The 16,824-nt window shown below is 42.2% G+C and overlaps 1 protein-coding gene across 6 annotated transcripts in view; it reads right to left on the reverse strand.

The window, feature by feature from the left end:
• Positions 1 to 16,824, reverse strand: part of SMARCA2 (SWI/SNF related BAF chromatin remodeling complex subunit ATPase 2) — a 188,923-nt gene that overhangs the window by 63,409 nt on the left and 108,690 nt on the right. For all 6 annotated transcript variants that reach the window (XM_032801831.2, XM_032801829.2, XM_075067264.1 and 3 more), the window contains 2 exons: positions 14,028 to 14,255; positions 6,522 to 6,599 (listed from right to left, as the gene is read on the reverse strand). In XM_032801831.2, coding sequence (XP_032657722.1) covers positions 6,522 to 6,599; positions 14,028 to 14,255 — 306 coding nt within the window. The remainder of the gene's footprint in view (positions 1 to 6,521; positions 6,600 to 14,027; positions 14,256 to 16,824) is intronic.

The raw sequence follows: 16,824 nt of genomic DNA on the forward strand, positions 1-16,824 counted from the left end.
TGTAAACGCGATAATCGATCCTCGACTGCTCTACCATCAACTGCTGAACTCCAGCTCAGCAAGAGGCAGAAGCAAAGTTGACGGGGGAGTGGTGGCTGTCAGTCCCACGCCGTGAGGACACAAAGTAAGTGATTCTAAGTCAATCTAAGATACGTCGACTTCAGCTACGCTATTCTCATAGTTGAACTTGCATATCTTAGATCAATCCACCCTCTATCCCCCAGTGTAGACCAGGCCTTAGTGTCAGCTCTTTACTTCCCATCACAGCAGATAAAAATTGATGAATTTTTTAAAAAGAGAATCTGATTTTTATTACTGAAATCACATTTTGGATCTGTTATTTAAATTATAATACATTTAATTATAAGTTTTTCTTTTTAAAAATAAACTTTAACTCAAATCTGAATTTAATACAAAATGTGTTGGTCTAAACTTATTATAACCTCTTAAAACATTTAAATAAAAAAAATGCTGAATCCATGAGCTTCTATCAAAAACTTTGAATAGAAGGCTGCTTTTCTACATAAAGAAAGAATATGGGGGAATACATTCAACTTTTGAGGTCAAGGTAAAGGCATTTCTACTGCTGAGTAGAATCTGTTGAACAGTCACTGAACACCCTCTTCCTTCTCATTTAGCCATGAAGCAGCTTCACTGTGAAATGTAATGTGTCACCGTGATTCTCTGTGAGATGGTCAGGATTGAGAAGAAAGGGTATGGGAAGCTCAAACGACAGTGTGAGAAAGTCAGAGAACCAGCACAGGCCTTGGCCATGCTTGGGCAATGAGAATGAACTTGGCCCAATCTGCTTTCAGCTTGAGGATGACCTGTGGGATGATCAGGATCGGGGGAAAAGCACACACAAGAGCTGAATGTCAGCTGAAATAGAAAGCATCAGAGTGAGGCCACGTCAAGAGCAGAACAGGTGACCTTTCCTGTTGTCCCTTGTAGCAAACAGATTGACTGTTGGCATGCCCCAAGCTGTGACAATGACCTGGAGGATGATTGTCTTCAGAGACCAGAAGTGACTTGGAATAATTTCTGCTGAGATGGTCCGCGAGATGATTCTGGACTATACGCAAGTGGTCTGTTATAGGAGTGATACTCTCCTCAATGCAGGACTGAGACAAACTAATTGTGTCAAGGCCAAGCATCCTGGGGCATGCTCCCCATGGCTTGTTCACATAATACATCATAGAGGTATTGTCAGTAAGTGTCTGAACCACTAATATGGTCCAGAAAAGTGTGGTATCCATTGTATATGGCCCAATGCTCCAGCATGTTGATATGCAGTGATGACTCTTGCTCTGACCACACACCCTGAACTATCAGCAGCCCCCAGTTTGCTCCCCAATCTATAAGGGAAGCATCAGTGACAACAGATGTGTTAGGTTAAGTGCTGGATAAAGGGAACACCCTGGCAAAACATGCTCTGGACACATGCACCACTGCAGGAAGTCCAGGACCAGTTGAGGAAGACAGATCAATCTGTCCAAGGTGTGAACAGTCATACAGTAAACTGTCCTGAGCCACATTTGGAGTGGGCAAAGATGCAGCCTTGCAAACTGGACCATCTGTGTGCAAGAGGACATATGGACCAAGAGCCATATGCATATCTGAACTGCCGCGGAAGGCTGAGACTGCACACTGAGGCTAATGTGGAGAATCACCTAAAAACAGCCAGGTCGGAGCAAGGGCAGTGTAGCACTGACATGAGCAAGATCTTTCTTGTTGTGACTACCCCTCAGTAACCAGTATTCCAGATATTGGAAGATGTGGATTCCTTTCTTTCTGCGATATGCCATCACGATGATCATGCACTTGGTAAAAACCCAAGGAGCAGAAGAGAGGACCAATGGAAGCACCATATACTGAAAATGGCACTTCGCTATAATGAATCAAAGGAATTTTCTGTGGTACAGCAAAATTGTCATATGAAAGTAGGCGTCCTGGAGGTCCAGAGAAACAAACCAGTCTTCATGGACAACACAGGGAGAACAGTCAATAGAATCACCACTCAGAACCTCATGTATCTGATACTTGTTGAGGCCACAAAGGTCAAGATGGGTCTTACTCTTCCCTTGAATTTGGACACCTGAAATTGCTGGGAATAGAAGAAGTGACCCTGGTGTTCTAGTGGAACCTCCTCCAGCACTCCCTAAGCCAGTAGAGAGAAATTTGCGCCCAGAGCAGTATCTTATGAGAGGTGTCCCTGAAAAGGAACGAGGAGAAAGGCTGAGGGGAGTGATGGAGAAGAACTGGATAGCACAGCCTGATCTGATGCTGCTTAGGACCCAGCTGTCAGTGGTGAATGAGCCCCAAGCATTGTGAAAGCAGGCCAGAATGTGCCCAAAAAGAGTAGACAGGGAGAAAGTAGCAGTGACTAGAATACTGCTCTGGCCCAACGCATCAAAATGGGTGCTGGGAGGGTGTGTGGACTGTCCAAACACAGGACCTGACTCTCTTGTCCTAGAGCAATAGTTCTCAAATCTCATTACACCACAACCCCCTTCTGACAACAAAAATTACTACGCGACCCCAGGAGGTGGGACTGTAGCCTGCGCCTGCCTGAGCACCACCAACCTAGATGGGGGTGCCAAAGTCAAAGCTCCAGCCTCACCACCCCAAGCTGGAGGTAGTGGGGCAAACCTGAAGCCCAGGGCTTCAGCCCCTGCAGGGGGCCTGTAACCTAAGCCCTGCAGCCCAGGGCTGAAACCCTTGGCTTGGCTTCAGCCCCAGGTGGTAGGTTCGACCCCGGGCCCCAGCAAGTATAACAAGAGTCCTGGCTATTGTACATGCTGGTGGTGCAGAGGTGCCACTACAGTGGTCAACAATGGCGGCAGCAGTAGCAATACTACCTGCAGCACATATCTCAGTAGCCTTTCCGCCCCAAGATCATGCAACTACCCCAGAAAAGCAGGGTTGCGACCTACTTTGGGGTCCCAACCCACAGTTTGAGAACCCCTGTCCTAGAGAATCTACACTCTTTTCTGGGGTACTTGCATTATCTCAGAGAGGAAAAGGCTGCTCAGATATGTGCTGCGGACGATACTGCTGCTGCCGCTGTTGACCATCATAGTGTCACCTCTGCGCCACTAGCATGTACAGGACTGTAGGGTAGTGTCTGAGTTCTTATGGAATAGAGTCTCTTGTCCGTCTTTCCCACAACAGCGCTTGGCCATTGAAAGGCAAATCCTCTATGGCCTGCTGCACATCGGGAGCAATGCCTGAATTCTACAGCCAGGAAGCCCTTCTCATGGTCACTGCCAAGGCCATCACTCTGGACAAAGTATCTGCGACATCCAGCATGGACTGCAGTGAAGTCACCAAGCAGCCTTTGGTGACAAATGCCCCAAATTCCTCTCTCGGTGTTCTGGGCAGTTGGTCTGCAAATTTAGAGATAGCTGGCCAGTTCATAAAGTCATATTTGGAGAGCCTGCTGGTTAGCTATCTGCCTTATATTTGGAGTCATATCTGGAGCTGGCCAGTTCATAAAGTCATATTTGGACAGCCTGCTGGTTAGCTATCTGCCTTTGCAAGGAAAAGGAAGTATAAACCTTCCTGCCCATCAGGTCCATTTGTTTAGAGTCCTTATCCTTGGGAATAGATTTAACACTGCCCTGCCAAGCTCTTTGTTCACTGCAGTTACAACCAGGGAATTTGGGGCTGGATGAGAGTAAAAACCTTCAAATCCCTGCACCGGAATGAAGTAGCAGTATTCCATGTAATGTTTTGCAAGTGGTAACAAAGCTGGCATGCTCCAGAGGACTTTTGCAGGCTCAAGGAATGCATCGTTAATAGGGAGTCAGCTCTCCCGGGACAGACAGCTGCAGGATATCCATTAACTTGTGAGTGTTCTCTTGCAGGAACTCTGCTTGAATACCCAGGGAAGCAGCCACACATTGCAAAAGGTCTTGGTACACCTTGAAATCCTCCAGTACCAAAGGGGAGGAAGAGGCAGGCACTACTGAATCATTTGGGAACAAAGATGAATTGGTTAACTCCACCAGAGTTGGATCATGCTCCAGGACTGAGGGACTTCTATGGAATGACTCTGGTGGCTCGACAAGGTAAAGGATCATCTGTGCCTGGGCCAGTGCCAGATTGACGGTCACTGCCACAGACCTGGTCATTGATCTCACCTTTAAGTGAGATGAGGAGTGGGACTTCTGCAACTGAGGAGCATCCCACACATTCCATGGGACCACTGGCATGGATAGGGCATAGGTGGCCAGTAGGTGCCAGGCTGGGGCCCCACAGCCCGAGCACGAGACAAGCACCTATCCTGGTACCCATAGTTCTCCATGAACAGCCCCTGCTGCATGTCAGGTGATGTAGAGTGAGAGGCAGAAGGTTCCATTCTGGACACCAAAGAGTCCTGGCCTTCAGGGGATAAAGGTGGAGCCAACCCTGAGCGTGTGAGCGACCGCTCTGACTCATTTGTAGCCCAGAATAACGAAGGAGCTGCTGCCGATGGTGGACACAGTTCCAGCGGCACCAAGTATGCCCCTGTTGTTTCTGGAGTTGGAAGCTGTGTCAGCCCTGAAGTTGGCAGCGGTACCAAGGTAACTAATGGATTCTATTTTAGCTGTAAATTAACACATTTTCATGGTTATATTAACCAATAAGAATGTACCTTTCTTTAGAAAATAAGTGAAGTGGGAAAGTTGATTAAAACTGATGATTTAAATCGAGGCTTTTCACTTGGTGATTTAAATCAGTGATTTAAATAGCCTTGATTTAAATTAACTCACCCTACTTTCCCTTAGAGGTTTTCAGGTGCATTAATAGCATGATTTAAGCACAAACAATGTCAAAACTGTCATTACTCCTGATCCCCTCCTTATTGGTTGTTTTGTGATGATGCTCAAGCTTACTCCAAATAGAGAAAGCTTCAAAACCTTGTTGGAGTTAGCCATGAATTCAACAATGAGGTTCAACCTGCATTCTGGCTCCTTCCTTCTGGGCTGCTGGAATTAAGAAGCTGTTTCAGACAACAAATCTGCTTGTGTTGCACAGTGAAAAATAGATATTGAAATTTCAGTCTTTATCTCTGATACAACAGCACCCACATCAATCACCATATATCTTGTAAGGTCAGCTACTCAGCTTGAACACAACAGGAGCAGCAGGAAATTGCACCAGGTATACAAAAATGTGTATCTGTGATGGAGAGCGGGAAGGAGCCATTTAGTTTATTACCATGTTGTGTAACTATAAACTTGACTAGCAGTGCTGGCAAATCAAACATTCTCTTCTTGGTTCCTGGCCTGCCAAACTCTTCACATCTGACTCCTATTGTGGGAATATTTAAATGACAGAGAACTCCTGAACAGACCCATTCTCACATATATCACTTCTTTCAAGTCTTAAATGCTTCACTGGCAACGTTCAGCAGAGCATAGCAGGGCTGGGCTGGCAGTTTAATAGCAATATGATGCATTGCCACATGGGGGAAATGTTGCCTCTGCCATCTGAAGTTTGGTACAAGTGACAATTCACACTTGTGTACAGTGCTTTAAGGCACATCCCTGAGCAAGAGGTGGTGTGCAGCTGTACTATCTCAGGGATTGTCTCTCAAGCTACTACAGTCCCTCCCAGCTTTCCGGATATGTGTCTCTCTGTCTGTCAACATTTTAGGAAATGCTGTGGCCTACTCGCTCCCCCAATACAGGTGGGGCAGAGTGCAATGATCCCACCTCCACACTTCCCCCTTTTGGGTGTGTGCTCCAGGGGCTGCATGAACACAGGGTCTGGGGTTGTGGCAGGCCCTTGCGTGTGAAGGTGTGGAGACTCCCTTCAGCAATCCCTGCCTTGGATGCTCGCAAAATGGCAAATCCAATAGCTGTGCTTAGGCAGACTTCTTAGCAATTCACCCAGCAGCACAGCTTTCCTGCTACTAACAATGATGGAAGTGCTAATGTAGACCAGATGCTGGCATTTGTACCTCTGTATTATCTCGTCCTGCTTAAAGAATTGCTAAACTTTCTCAGTGCAGACAAGGCAAAGTGAACCTTTGACATCACTCTGTGACAACCCCAACTAATGATAGAAGAAAAGAGCACCACCATAAGCTCCTAACATACCACTGGTTAAACTATTGTATTTGCCCCTGGCAGAAACCCAGCAGACCACAACATGAGTAGAGCCATTTAAAAATGAATAGTGTCAAAAAATCAAAGCCAGAAATAGTGACCAGCTGATATGTACTGTCTGAATTCTTCCAAGGCAACTCTGAATCCTCTTTCCCTTATAGTGTATGAGTTAGAATGCAGCAGATACTACTTCACCTTACCTCTCTTCAGGAGTTACCTCTTTTTAGTCATCCAGTGAAGCTGCTCCCTCTTCAATGGAGATTACATTCTCTTTCAAATAGGGAGCAAAATAAGTAAATGCTCCTCCCTCTCTCAAAATACCATTCTATAGTTTGAATCCCAAGAGAGTAGCAGCTCTAGCAAGAAAGTGTTAACAGGAAAGGACTACGGAAGAAGCTGTACTACTTATTATCAGAATGCCCTTACCATGAAGAGATCAAATTCCTCTTCACGTCGCGCAATCATCTGATTCAGAGTCTCGTCATCAGGAACTTCATCTTCTTCCTAGTGACAGAGAGAAAAAGATTTATGGACATGCAAAGCAGTGGCTGCTCTGACGCATCCGTTCTTACCAGGTCAGTGCTGCCGTGACCTTTCTTCTCCCCAAGGATGACACATGGGAAACACTCAAATTAAAACAAAAACTGAAAGCCTCTAGCTGATAGGCCACTCTGAGGAAACCGAGGCTTGACTTCATTAAAGACGCATGTGAGACTTATTACCACCTTCATAAGTGTAGTATGAAGAAATGAGCAAATGCACAACCAGGAAATTTTGGTTTGTGGTTTTCCTGGGTCACAAGCACATCTTGTTTTTTCAGTTAATGTAGATATTTCCCTTTTGCTAATGTACAATATTCTCTTCATGGACTCCCCAGAGATGTCACTTCTCTCCCATGCTCTCTTTGCTGCCTTAGCAAGCCTGAAGAAGGAGAATGCTAACACAACAGTATTGCTAATCACAGAAAAAAGAACTGGCCAAACTTTATTTCTTTAATCCAAAGCCCCATCACAAGTTCTAACTTAAAGTTTTATAGAAACATACAAAAAAACCAAACCCAAACACTGTTCACTGGTAAAATAAATCTAGAATCTAGTATTCCATTCAACACGTTCTACTTCTGTACAGTCACAACACCCACTTTCAGCATGATCAGGCTCTATAGTGCTCAGTTCTCTCTCTAAACGTATTTATTGTTGTGAAAGATGTTGGTGTTCTAAGTCCACTTACTGGCTGACAAGTCTCCACATCAGAACTGGCAACCTTAATAGCGGTCTCAGAGGAGAGGCCACAGACTGAACAGGCTTGGAGCCCAAACTACCCTCTTACAGATGAAGATGGCTCCTCAGAGTCAAACTGGCAGAACATTCGCAGAGCACTGTGAATGAAGCTTGCACTTCCCCTGCTATACCTGTTCTCCAAAGAAACGACATAATTCTCAAGAGCTTTCAACATGGTAGCTTTCAAAAGAGGTATGTTTAAAAATAAAATTAAAAAGTATGTTTACACCTTATGCACTTTCATGGCTGAGCTGGTAACAACTACAGAGTTCCTTCAACAGGAAGTAGGTCCAATTTCCTTCCCGGACCTTGGAAAAGCCAGTATTTAATCCAATGGCATTGCTATCAAAAATTGCGCATTTAGCAACAACCCTTCCAGTCATAGTTTCCATCTGCAACATCCAGAACAAGGACACTAGCATAGATAAACACACTTGTATTGAACGTTAGTTTTGCCTACAATGTCACAGATGGAAAATGAAGCTATGAAATATTGTTCGATTCCGATCTGTGACCTTAAACAGCTTTAAGACACTTCCTGCAGCTCCCGCTGGCCGGGAACGGCAAACTGCAGCCACTGGGAGCTGGAGTGGGGATAGGGGGGCAGGGGGGGAGGACACGTGCCTGCAGATGGTCAACATAAACAAAATGTCTCATGGCCCCCCAGCAGATTACCCTGATGGGCCGCATGCTGAAGGTTGATGACCCCTGTTCTAGGCACAAAATAGGAACCTAAAAGCACCACTGCCCATGGAAACTACCTTCATAAGCAAGGAAGTATTAAGATGCAATAAATGCTTCCTTTCTGCCATAATATATCCACATCCCTCAAATTTATCTTCTTTAAATCAGCAGTGATGTGAGCCCTACGCTGTACTGAATAGGACCACAGAAGTGAAGGGGCAATTAAAATACAAAATAGCTGTGGTGGTAAATTTAGGGATACCATTAATAGAAAATTACCACACACATGGAGCACAGTGCTACTACTGCAACTGTGAAAGGGTCCCACATATAGATGCTGTGTGCTTAGCTCTGGGTATATGAATTAGGTCACTCATATACATTAAGAAATTATTTGGTATTTGCATTTTATTAAGCCTTCAAATCCATATCTGCAAGACAAAACGGTTCTGGTGTTAATCATCATCTGTATAAGTCTTTTTTTTTTCTTTTTTCTTTTTTTGTTTTTTGGGTAGTCTCAGCTGAAATAGGAAAGAGATTGTCTTTTTTTTTAATTAAATGTTTCCAGGTAGTTACAATGGGAGATATGGTGACCAGTGCAGTGCATGTTGCCCAGTAGCTTCCATTCTCAGCTCAGTTTCAGTCACTCATAACTTTCATCTTTTGGTCTGAAGTTCTTCATGCTTATTCTCTGCACAAAGGGAACTGTTAGTGCAAAGTCTGAGCAATTTGGGTGGCAGAAAAAGGGGGAGAGAAGAGAGGTTTGAGAGTGGAAAAAAAAAATAATCACAAAACAAAAAACCCAAACCATACACACAAACAAAGACTTATGTTAAGATAACTATGCAACGTTTTAGTTACACTCAAAACCTCAGGATCTACCAAAGACAAACCTTAACTCTGCTTCCATGTGTATACATTACAATAGTTTTGAATTCACAATGACACACTATTTCTCAAAGTTTTGTTTAATTTTATTGTAGTCCTCCCCCTCCCCCCCCAATGTCTACAGATATACAGAACTACAAGATGGTTTAAAGTAGATTCTGTTTATGACAGAAAGAGAATCCATGAAAGTGATTTATAGGAGAAGTATACAGTAAATGGCACTTAAATGACATATGCAACATTTTGGTGGAAATTTTCCAAGGATAAGATTTTCAATGACCGATTTCTAGGAATTCCCAGACTACATCTCAGCTTTCCCCAGTCTTGCCAACACTGTGTGTCATTTTATGCATGGGAGGAGTGCCACTGAGTTTAATATATTTCAGACCATGGAAGTTGTTGTATGAATATATGTAAAATTTGAGAAACAGTGTGTGATCATATAATTCAAGTCTGTACTTATGTGAACATGCACAAGTGGCAGAATTTAAGTTGCGTGCATAAACTTCAGCATTTCCTGACTTCTGAGTGTCTAATGATACAACCTTAGGTTTGCTCAATATATTTTATGGTAGCATTTTGGGAATGGTCCTTGTGAAAATTTGATTAAATACAGTTAAGATCAATATTTTAAAAGATTATTACACACTGACTGAGAAATGCAGGAAGTTTAACACTTGTTATGATGTAAGCCAATTCATTATGCCATGATATTGACTTGGGGAGGGGAGGTTTCTGAGGTTCGTACTCATAAGGAAGCATTCAGTACCAGACTAAAAAGAGAAAAAGTTAAAGTCGATGTCCTACCCAAATGTTATTTTCTAAATCAGTGGTTTTCAATCTTTTTTCATTTGTAGACCTCGAAAGAAATTTCAGCTGGAGGTGCAGACCCTTTGGAAATTCAACCTGTGGTCCACAGCCCCTACCATAGAAGTCTCAGACTGAAAACTGGCTCGACAGAATTTAACTATAAATGTTGTGCATGCTTGGCATAGCGATTGACGCAGCATGAGAAAGGGCACTACACTGTGGGCTTCTATGCTAATAACAACACTTCTGGGTTTTGACTGTAGGTGGCGGTATTCACATACTTTTGATTGATTAGAAAAATGGAAGGTCTTTTCTGGGATCTGAAACTTTATTTTCATAAAAGTCACCTTTCACAGACACCTTAGAGACAGTCTGCGGACTCCCAGGGATCCATTGATCACAGGTTGAAAACCACTGTTCTAAGTACTTACACAATCACTACTGTTAAGTATTGGACTGTAGTTTGGGCTCTTATTAAAACATCCATTCCCTGTATATTTTCCAGATATTACAGTAACAGACTGTATTACATCTGACGAAGTGGGTATTCACCCACGAAAGCTCATGCTCCAAAACGTCTGTTAGCCTATAAGGTGCCACAGGATTCTTTGCTGCTTTTACAGATCCAGACTATCACGGCTACCCCTCTGATACTATAAATATACAGTTTCCTTTGACCCCTGGGGCCCAAACCCTCCTCCCCCATTAAAATATCCCTTCTGGGGCTGTATAATGTTTCAAGCCAGCTTCCCCAGCCCACAGTATCCAGGTTCCAGCTCTGGTTCATGGAGCCTCTCTTCTCTCTCCCCCAGAGTCAACTACCAGCTGGGTTTTTATCATGTCCAGGAGGTAGCTCCTTGATCACCACCTAGCCACCATTCAACAGTTTGTCTGTTGCTCCCTTAAACACATATTCCTTACAGGGGCCATGTCATGGAATAGGATGGATTAGTCCTGACCCTCTTATTCTTTAAAGGGGACAGACTATATGTTGTTACATCAGATTATCATTTTCCCTCTTAATTATGTTAATATAGGGAAAGGCAATTTACTGTTCTGCCCCCCACTCCACCTTCTTTATTAATTGTGAATTGATCTGAACTATTCAATTAAAACAAGTATTTTTTTCATTATGATAACATACGTATTTTCATTATGGACTCAGGTAACTACTCATTCAGTTCTTTTTCTAAAGCTTGCTGACACATTTTACAGTGTGTATGTACGCCAACTGCATTTGTCTAAGATTTCTGTTTATGTGACAGACTCTTAACCCTGAGGGACTGGGCAGCTGCTGTGTACCTCACTCTTTTAGTACTAATGCCTAACAGCTGCAGGTTCCTTGGTCAAAGTGATTATTAATAAAATCAGAACCAACCAGAACTTCTTTACAGAAAAGGAATAATAATTTAGAACAAAACAAAACAAAAAGAACATTTGAAGGAAAGTTTGCAAAAAAAGAGTCCATGAGGCAGATGCTCAGCTGGTATAAATTGTCTTAGCTCTATTGAAGCTAACGAAGCTATGACAGTTTACACCAGCCGAGGATATGCCCCCGTATGTATCAGATGTTTGGCTATAGTCACAATAAGTTTAAGTCTGCATGGACAACTGCTACAGCAGTTATTTAACTGAACGTAACTGTTTTCCAGCCTCCTTCCTCCTATGATTGCAGCCTTTAAAAGTTTATCCCGCAAGACAAACTCATTGCATAAGCCAAATCGTAACATAATGATATTGTGCTGGGCCCAAACAATATTTTGTGAGATTACATCCACCCAAAAATAATTTCAACTGAAATTGCAATTCAATTTTTATCCCTCTGATTTTTATTCATAGGCAGCAAGAAAAAGCCTAAGAAAGAGGAAGGTTGGATAATCTTACAAAATTCACTTGAGGAAAGTCTTTGGCATGAGTGGTCAATGAGCAATTCTGATAAAGATTTCAGGTTACCCAGTTATGTTCTAGAGATTATACACAACTCAACAAAATACTCTAGAAACACATTTGCAATCTTCATATCTGTAACTACATCATCAATAAACTAGATTATTTAAAAAAATCCATCAAAACTATAACCTAGCCCAGCATAGTTTTGTGAATGAACTTCTTTACAATTTCATCTCTCTTTTGGCTTTAGACCAATTGGTTCAAACAGCAAATTACACGCCAGTAAAGACTGAAACTGAATACAACCTCACAGCAAGACTGACTTTATTCATCTCACGATACTGTCTATAACACAACATAAGCAGAGCCCAAGAAGTTCTAACCTCCGTGCTATCAGACCTGGTTTCCTACCACAGTACTTTACAAACCTCAATTTTACTATTAAGCTTACCTGCTTTTTGAGTAATATTATAAACAGTTGCAGGTACGTGTTAATAGTTGCTGTTACATGATACGCGAGAGGTTATCATAATGAGAAAATGTATGTATTGTGGGATGGTTAAAAAGCTAACGCGCACACACACACACACAAAACTTGTACTGATTTTCGTCTCAAATTTCAGAATTAATAAGGACTTTAGAATTAGACTCTTTATGGACAGTAACCTGCACAGTGGTGGATTACTAGTTACTAGAATTTCTGTTAGTAAAAGGAAGTAAGTGTAGCAAACACAGATGATATATAGTATCTTCACACAAAAACATATTAGGTAGATTATTTTTAAAACAAGATATTAATTGTTGACGGTAATTTCTAGTATTAATTAGTTATTTTAAAAAATGACTCAGAGATACTGTAAGCAAACCTAGAACAAAGATGTACACAACTGTGCTTAATGAATAAGGCGGCGATTTTTATGTAATTGGTTGCTCGAAGGGTCATCTGTCAAACGAAGCATATCCAGGAAGCCAGCTATGCAGCCAAACCCAACCCCCTACTATAAGATTTCTATTGGTTTCAATCTACTCTATTCATATTAGTTTTAGTGTCTTTGGTGGATGCTATTGACTGGGTGACTACTATATTGTTACTTCACTGTGAGTTAAACCAAACAAAAATTGCACTGTTGAGTTGAAAAAAGAAAACAAAGGATTATTAAACAAAACAATGTCATTGTGTGCAACCCCTTTCACATCTGTTATGTAATCAGTTTGTTGACAACTCCCACAAAAAAACCACTCCCGCTTAATGACATATTAGCTTTTTCTAAGTGGTATATAATCAATGTACCATTGATAACAGTTTATTAAACAAAGTCTAATTATTCAAGAAGTAATTTCCCTGACCTTTGAGAAATCATGAGGCCTCCTGGAGAACCATACTTGCATGTTAATGAAAGCAAAGAATATAGGAAATGCTCTTTACTCAAGTACAACCCATACTCAGAAGCTAGTAAGAATATTTAAAAGGGACAGTTTAGGCTTTTAGAGCCCTACAGTCTCTGACCATGTAGGAGGTTATTGTTTTTTGGTGGTGAAGAAGTCACGGCAGAATGGAATTATTTGAAAAAGTGTCACGGATCTAGTATTTGTACAGAGTTCTGTTAGTGTGCGCAGTGGTTACTAAGCTACTTAAAGGGAAGAGCGGAATAAGGTTACCTCCACTCTGTTGCCACAATTCAAAAGGGTATGGGGTGGGAGCAGAGACAACTTTCTTCTAATTTACTATTACACTTCTGTCAGTTAAAAGTAAAGTTGTGGAAGCTTTTTGTGGCAACTCATTGGCCGTTGTGGATGCAATGCTGACAAGAAAATTTACAAAATGCTCTGGAATATCTTGAAGCTTCAATGTGACAAAGTATCACACTCTAGTGTCTTGCAGAAAGGAGGAGAGCTATTCTGCTGGCTCACTCTGGGAACACATGAAGGTAGGGTTTGTTACTTCTGTTCAGGAACACAGGACCGTGCCTCTGCCCATAGCTGCTATGGGCAGAGGCACGGTCCTGTATTCATGAACATGAAAAGCTGTTGGTTCTCAGCACTTTTGAAAATTAGGCTATTTAGGCCCTTAACTATGGACACCTTAGACACCTACATTTGAAAAGCATAGCCTGTCGTTACAGGATGTCTACTTCCCTATCTTCATGAAGGAGGGGAAGGAATGTAAGTTACAATCTAGTTCTGAACTGAAGTGCTCTGATTAGCATTATAGGTACCCATGTGATAATTTGACCACCCAAATGCAGTACCTGGAAGCCAAATTTGCAAACTGGGCCTGGTTTCTTTGAATATGCCTCATATTCTTACATTCTAGCCAATTTACTTTGAAAACAACTTTTCCCCTTTTTTGAGTACTTAAACAAAATTCCAAGTACAGTACCTCATTTTCTTCCTCATGCTCCAATATAGCCTGTAGAAAAGCTCTCCGTTCATGACTTGAAGATTTTTGATCGAACATGCCGGCCTGAATAACTTTCTGGTCCACATTCAGTTTATACTTGGCAGCAGCAAGTATCTTCTCCTCCACACTGTTAACAGTGCACAGCCTCAGAACCCGAACCTCATTCTGCTGACCTATTCGGTGAGCTCTGTCTTGTGCCTGCAAATCCTGTTTGAGAAAAATACACTGTGTTATATACAGTGCCTCTGTCTGCTACGCAAACGACCTGTCTTGTCAGAGAAAACTATTATCTTTAAAAATCGCTATGAGAATAAAATACATTAGTAGAAATGGGTCTGAACCAAAATCCTGAACTGAAGAACGCTCTACCTACCCCAAATTCTGGGTGCAAAAATGAGTGCAGAAGGGTGAGAGAGTAAAATCCAGGCAGGAACGTTATACCTTAGAGAGAGAATATTGCTGAGACAATAATATGGGCACTAGTAAACAAACACAGTGACGACCAAAGTAGTGTGGTGGCTTAGAGAAATGTGGGTTCAAATTGTCTAAATTTGGACTCAAGTGACATGAATTTCATGGTCTCAAAGTAGAGATGCTGACAAATGTCTACTAAAAACTAAAGTAGCCTTTTGATTGGCAGCTCTACTCACTAGTCCCAGTCCCTGAGAGAAAACAGCAGTTCAAGGACTGAGGTTAATTTTATTTATTTAGACCTCTATTAAGATACTGCAATCCTATCAGCTTTCCAGAGGTCATAATCTTACTACAGAGGAGTCAGATACAAACAGTACTAATGGAGGGCAGTTAATCTAGAAGTGCAAGCATTGTACTATCACAATGTGGTGGTTTTTTACATGAGCTAGGCCTCTTAAAATAAAGATTAAAAGTTTTTTGAAAACCAGCCTGTTTCAATCCAGATGTTTGGGATTGCAATCACGAAGCCCTGCCTAGGCATTTTTTTTGCTCTGGGCACTTTAAAATTAATAGAATGTTTTGAATTAAGGGCATATTTGCAGCCAGCAGCAGATAAAAGTGAACATAAAGTCACAGCATGAACACATTCATGCAATTCATTTACAGTCTGGGGATGTTAAAAAGAGGACAGGGGAAGTTTCCATTCCTACAAGTGCTATGCCTGGCTCTAACAAATATTATTAGTCTCTTTCTTTTAGCACACGCCTCATTAAAGTTAACATATTGCTTCTATCCCCAAGAGAAAAACAGAAATTGAATGCTACTTCACAATTTAGCAGTTTGTTTACTTGGCACTCCAGCAAAATAATATTTACCATTTGCACATATTGCTACTTGGTTGCTGCATATACAGTGATCTATACTATAAATGTCACACAACTAACCCAATGGAAATGTGAAACCAGAGTACAGTACATTTTGCGTTGCTTACAGAAACCCCAAACCAGGGGTCTCAAAGTACCAGCCTGCGGGCATGTGCAGCTCGAGAACCACCCCAGTGCAGTCCACAGAGGAGAGACACATGCAGTAGGGTGACCAGATGTCCCGATTTTATAGGGACAGTCCTGATATTTGGGGATTTGTCTTATATAAGCACCTATTACCCCTAACCCCCGCCTCGATTTTTCACACTTGCTGTCTGGTCACCCTACCATGCAGACATGCTGCCGGCAATTTCTGCTGCAGGTGCCGTCCCCCATAGCTCCCATTGGCTGGGGGAGAGGAACAGAGACACTAGTAGCTGGGCAGAGGCAGCATCATTAGTTGCTGGGCAGAGTCAGCCAAGGAAGCAACATCACTTTTTTCCACAATGAATACAAACAGGTCAAAACACTGAACACAACTATCTGATGTACACCTGGCTGCAATTCTGAAGGTTTCAACTGCTCAGTCACTGAGGCCAAACCTCAACAAACTGACAGAACAGAAGCAAACATTAAAAACTGGCAAACATTAAAAACTCTCTGGCAGGCAAAGAACGGTATAAAATTGTATGACAGTTTTCTTATTTCTAAGAAATTCAAAATAAAACAATACAATATAAACGTTTTCTTTTCTGAACACCATCTTCGGTGACATTATTGGCCCGCTGGGAGGATTTGAGGATGGGCACTGGCACTAAGGTAAATTGAGTTTGAGACCCCTTCTCCAAAACAACACACACAAGCTGTAAATTGTTCCAAGTTCCTGTTCAGGATCCTGAGGTCTCTGATCATCCTGATCTTTGTGCATTTGTGACAGTGCTGTTTTAAAGTTTTAAATAAACAAAATCTTTTCAGCCTCTCTCAAGGAATCCCTCCGCTTAGTTCTGCATGGGGCACTTGAATAGCTAACTGTACATGTTATGAAAGTATAAATATAGGCTTGCGATTCCATTCATATACAACCTCTACTTTTAAAAAATGTGTCACTAAGAGACAAGCACAGAACACACTTGCTTTTACTTGCTTTTTTGGCTAGCATGAGGTATTAGAAGATGTTCAAACTATCTGTACTCACTACTAATCTCTAGTTACTGTGACCGGGTGTATAAACCCCACCGTGACGAGGCAGGTGCCAGATAGGCCCTGCACACAGGGCCAGTCCCACTGCTCTGGCCCCATCAATCATGTATGGTAGGGAGGCAGATTTTAAAAAGGAGGAAACTGCAGTGAACTGGGGAGAGAAATCAGCCTGAGCAAGAGACTGCTGAAGCTACTCCTGGAGCCATGGGAAAACTCCCATCAAGGAGGAGATCTCTACCCTGACCCTACGGGGAGTGCGGTGAACTCCCAGGGAAAGCCTGACAGAGTGAGCCTGATTC

Source organism: Chelonoidis abingdonii, chromosome 6 (assembly GCF_003597395.2).
Source record: "Chelonoidis abingdonii isolate Lonesome George chromosome 6, CheloAbing_2.0, whole genome shotgun sequence".
NCBI lineage: Eukaryota > Metazoa > Chordata > Testudines > Testudinidae > Chelonoidis > Chelonoidis abingdonii.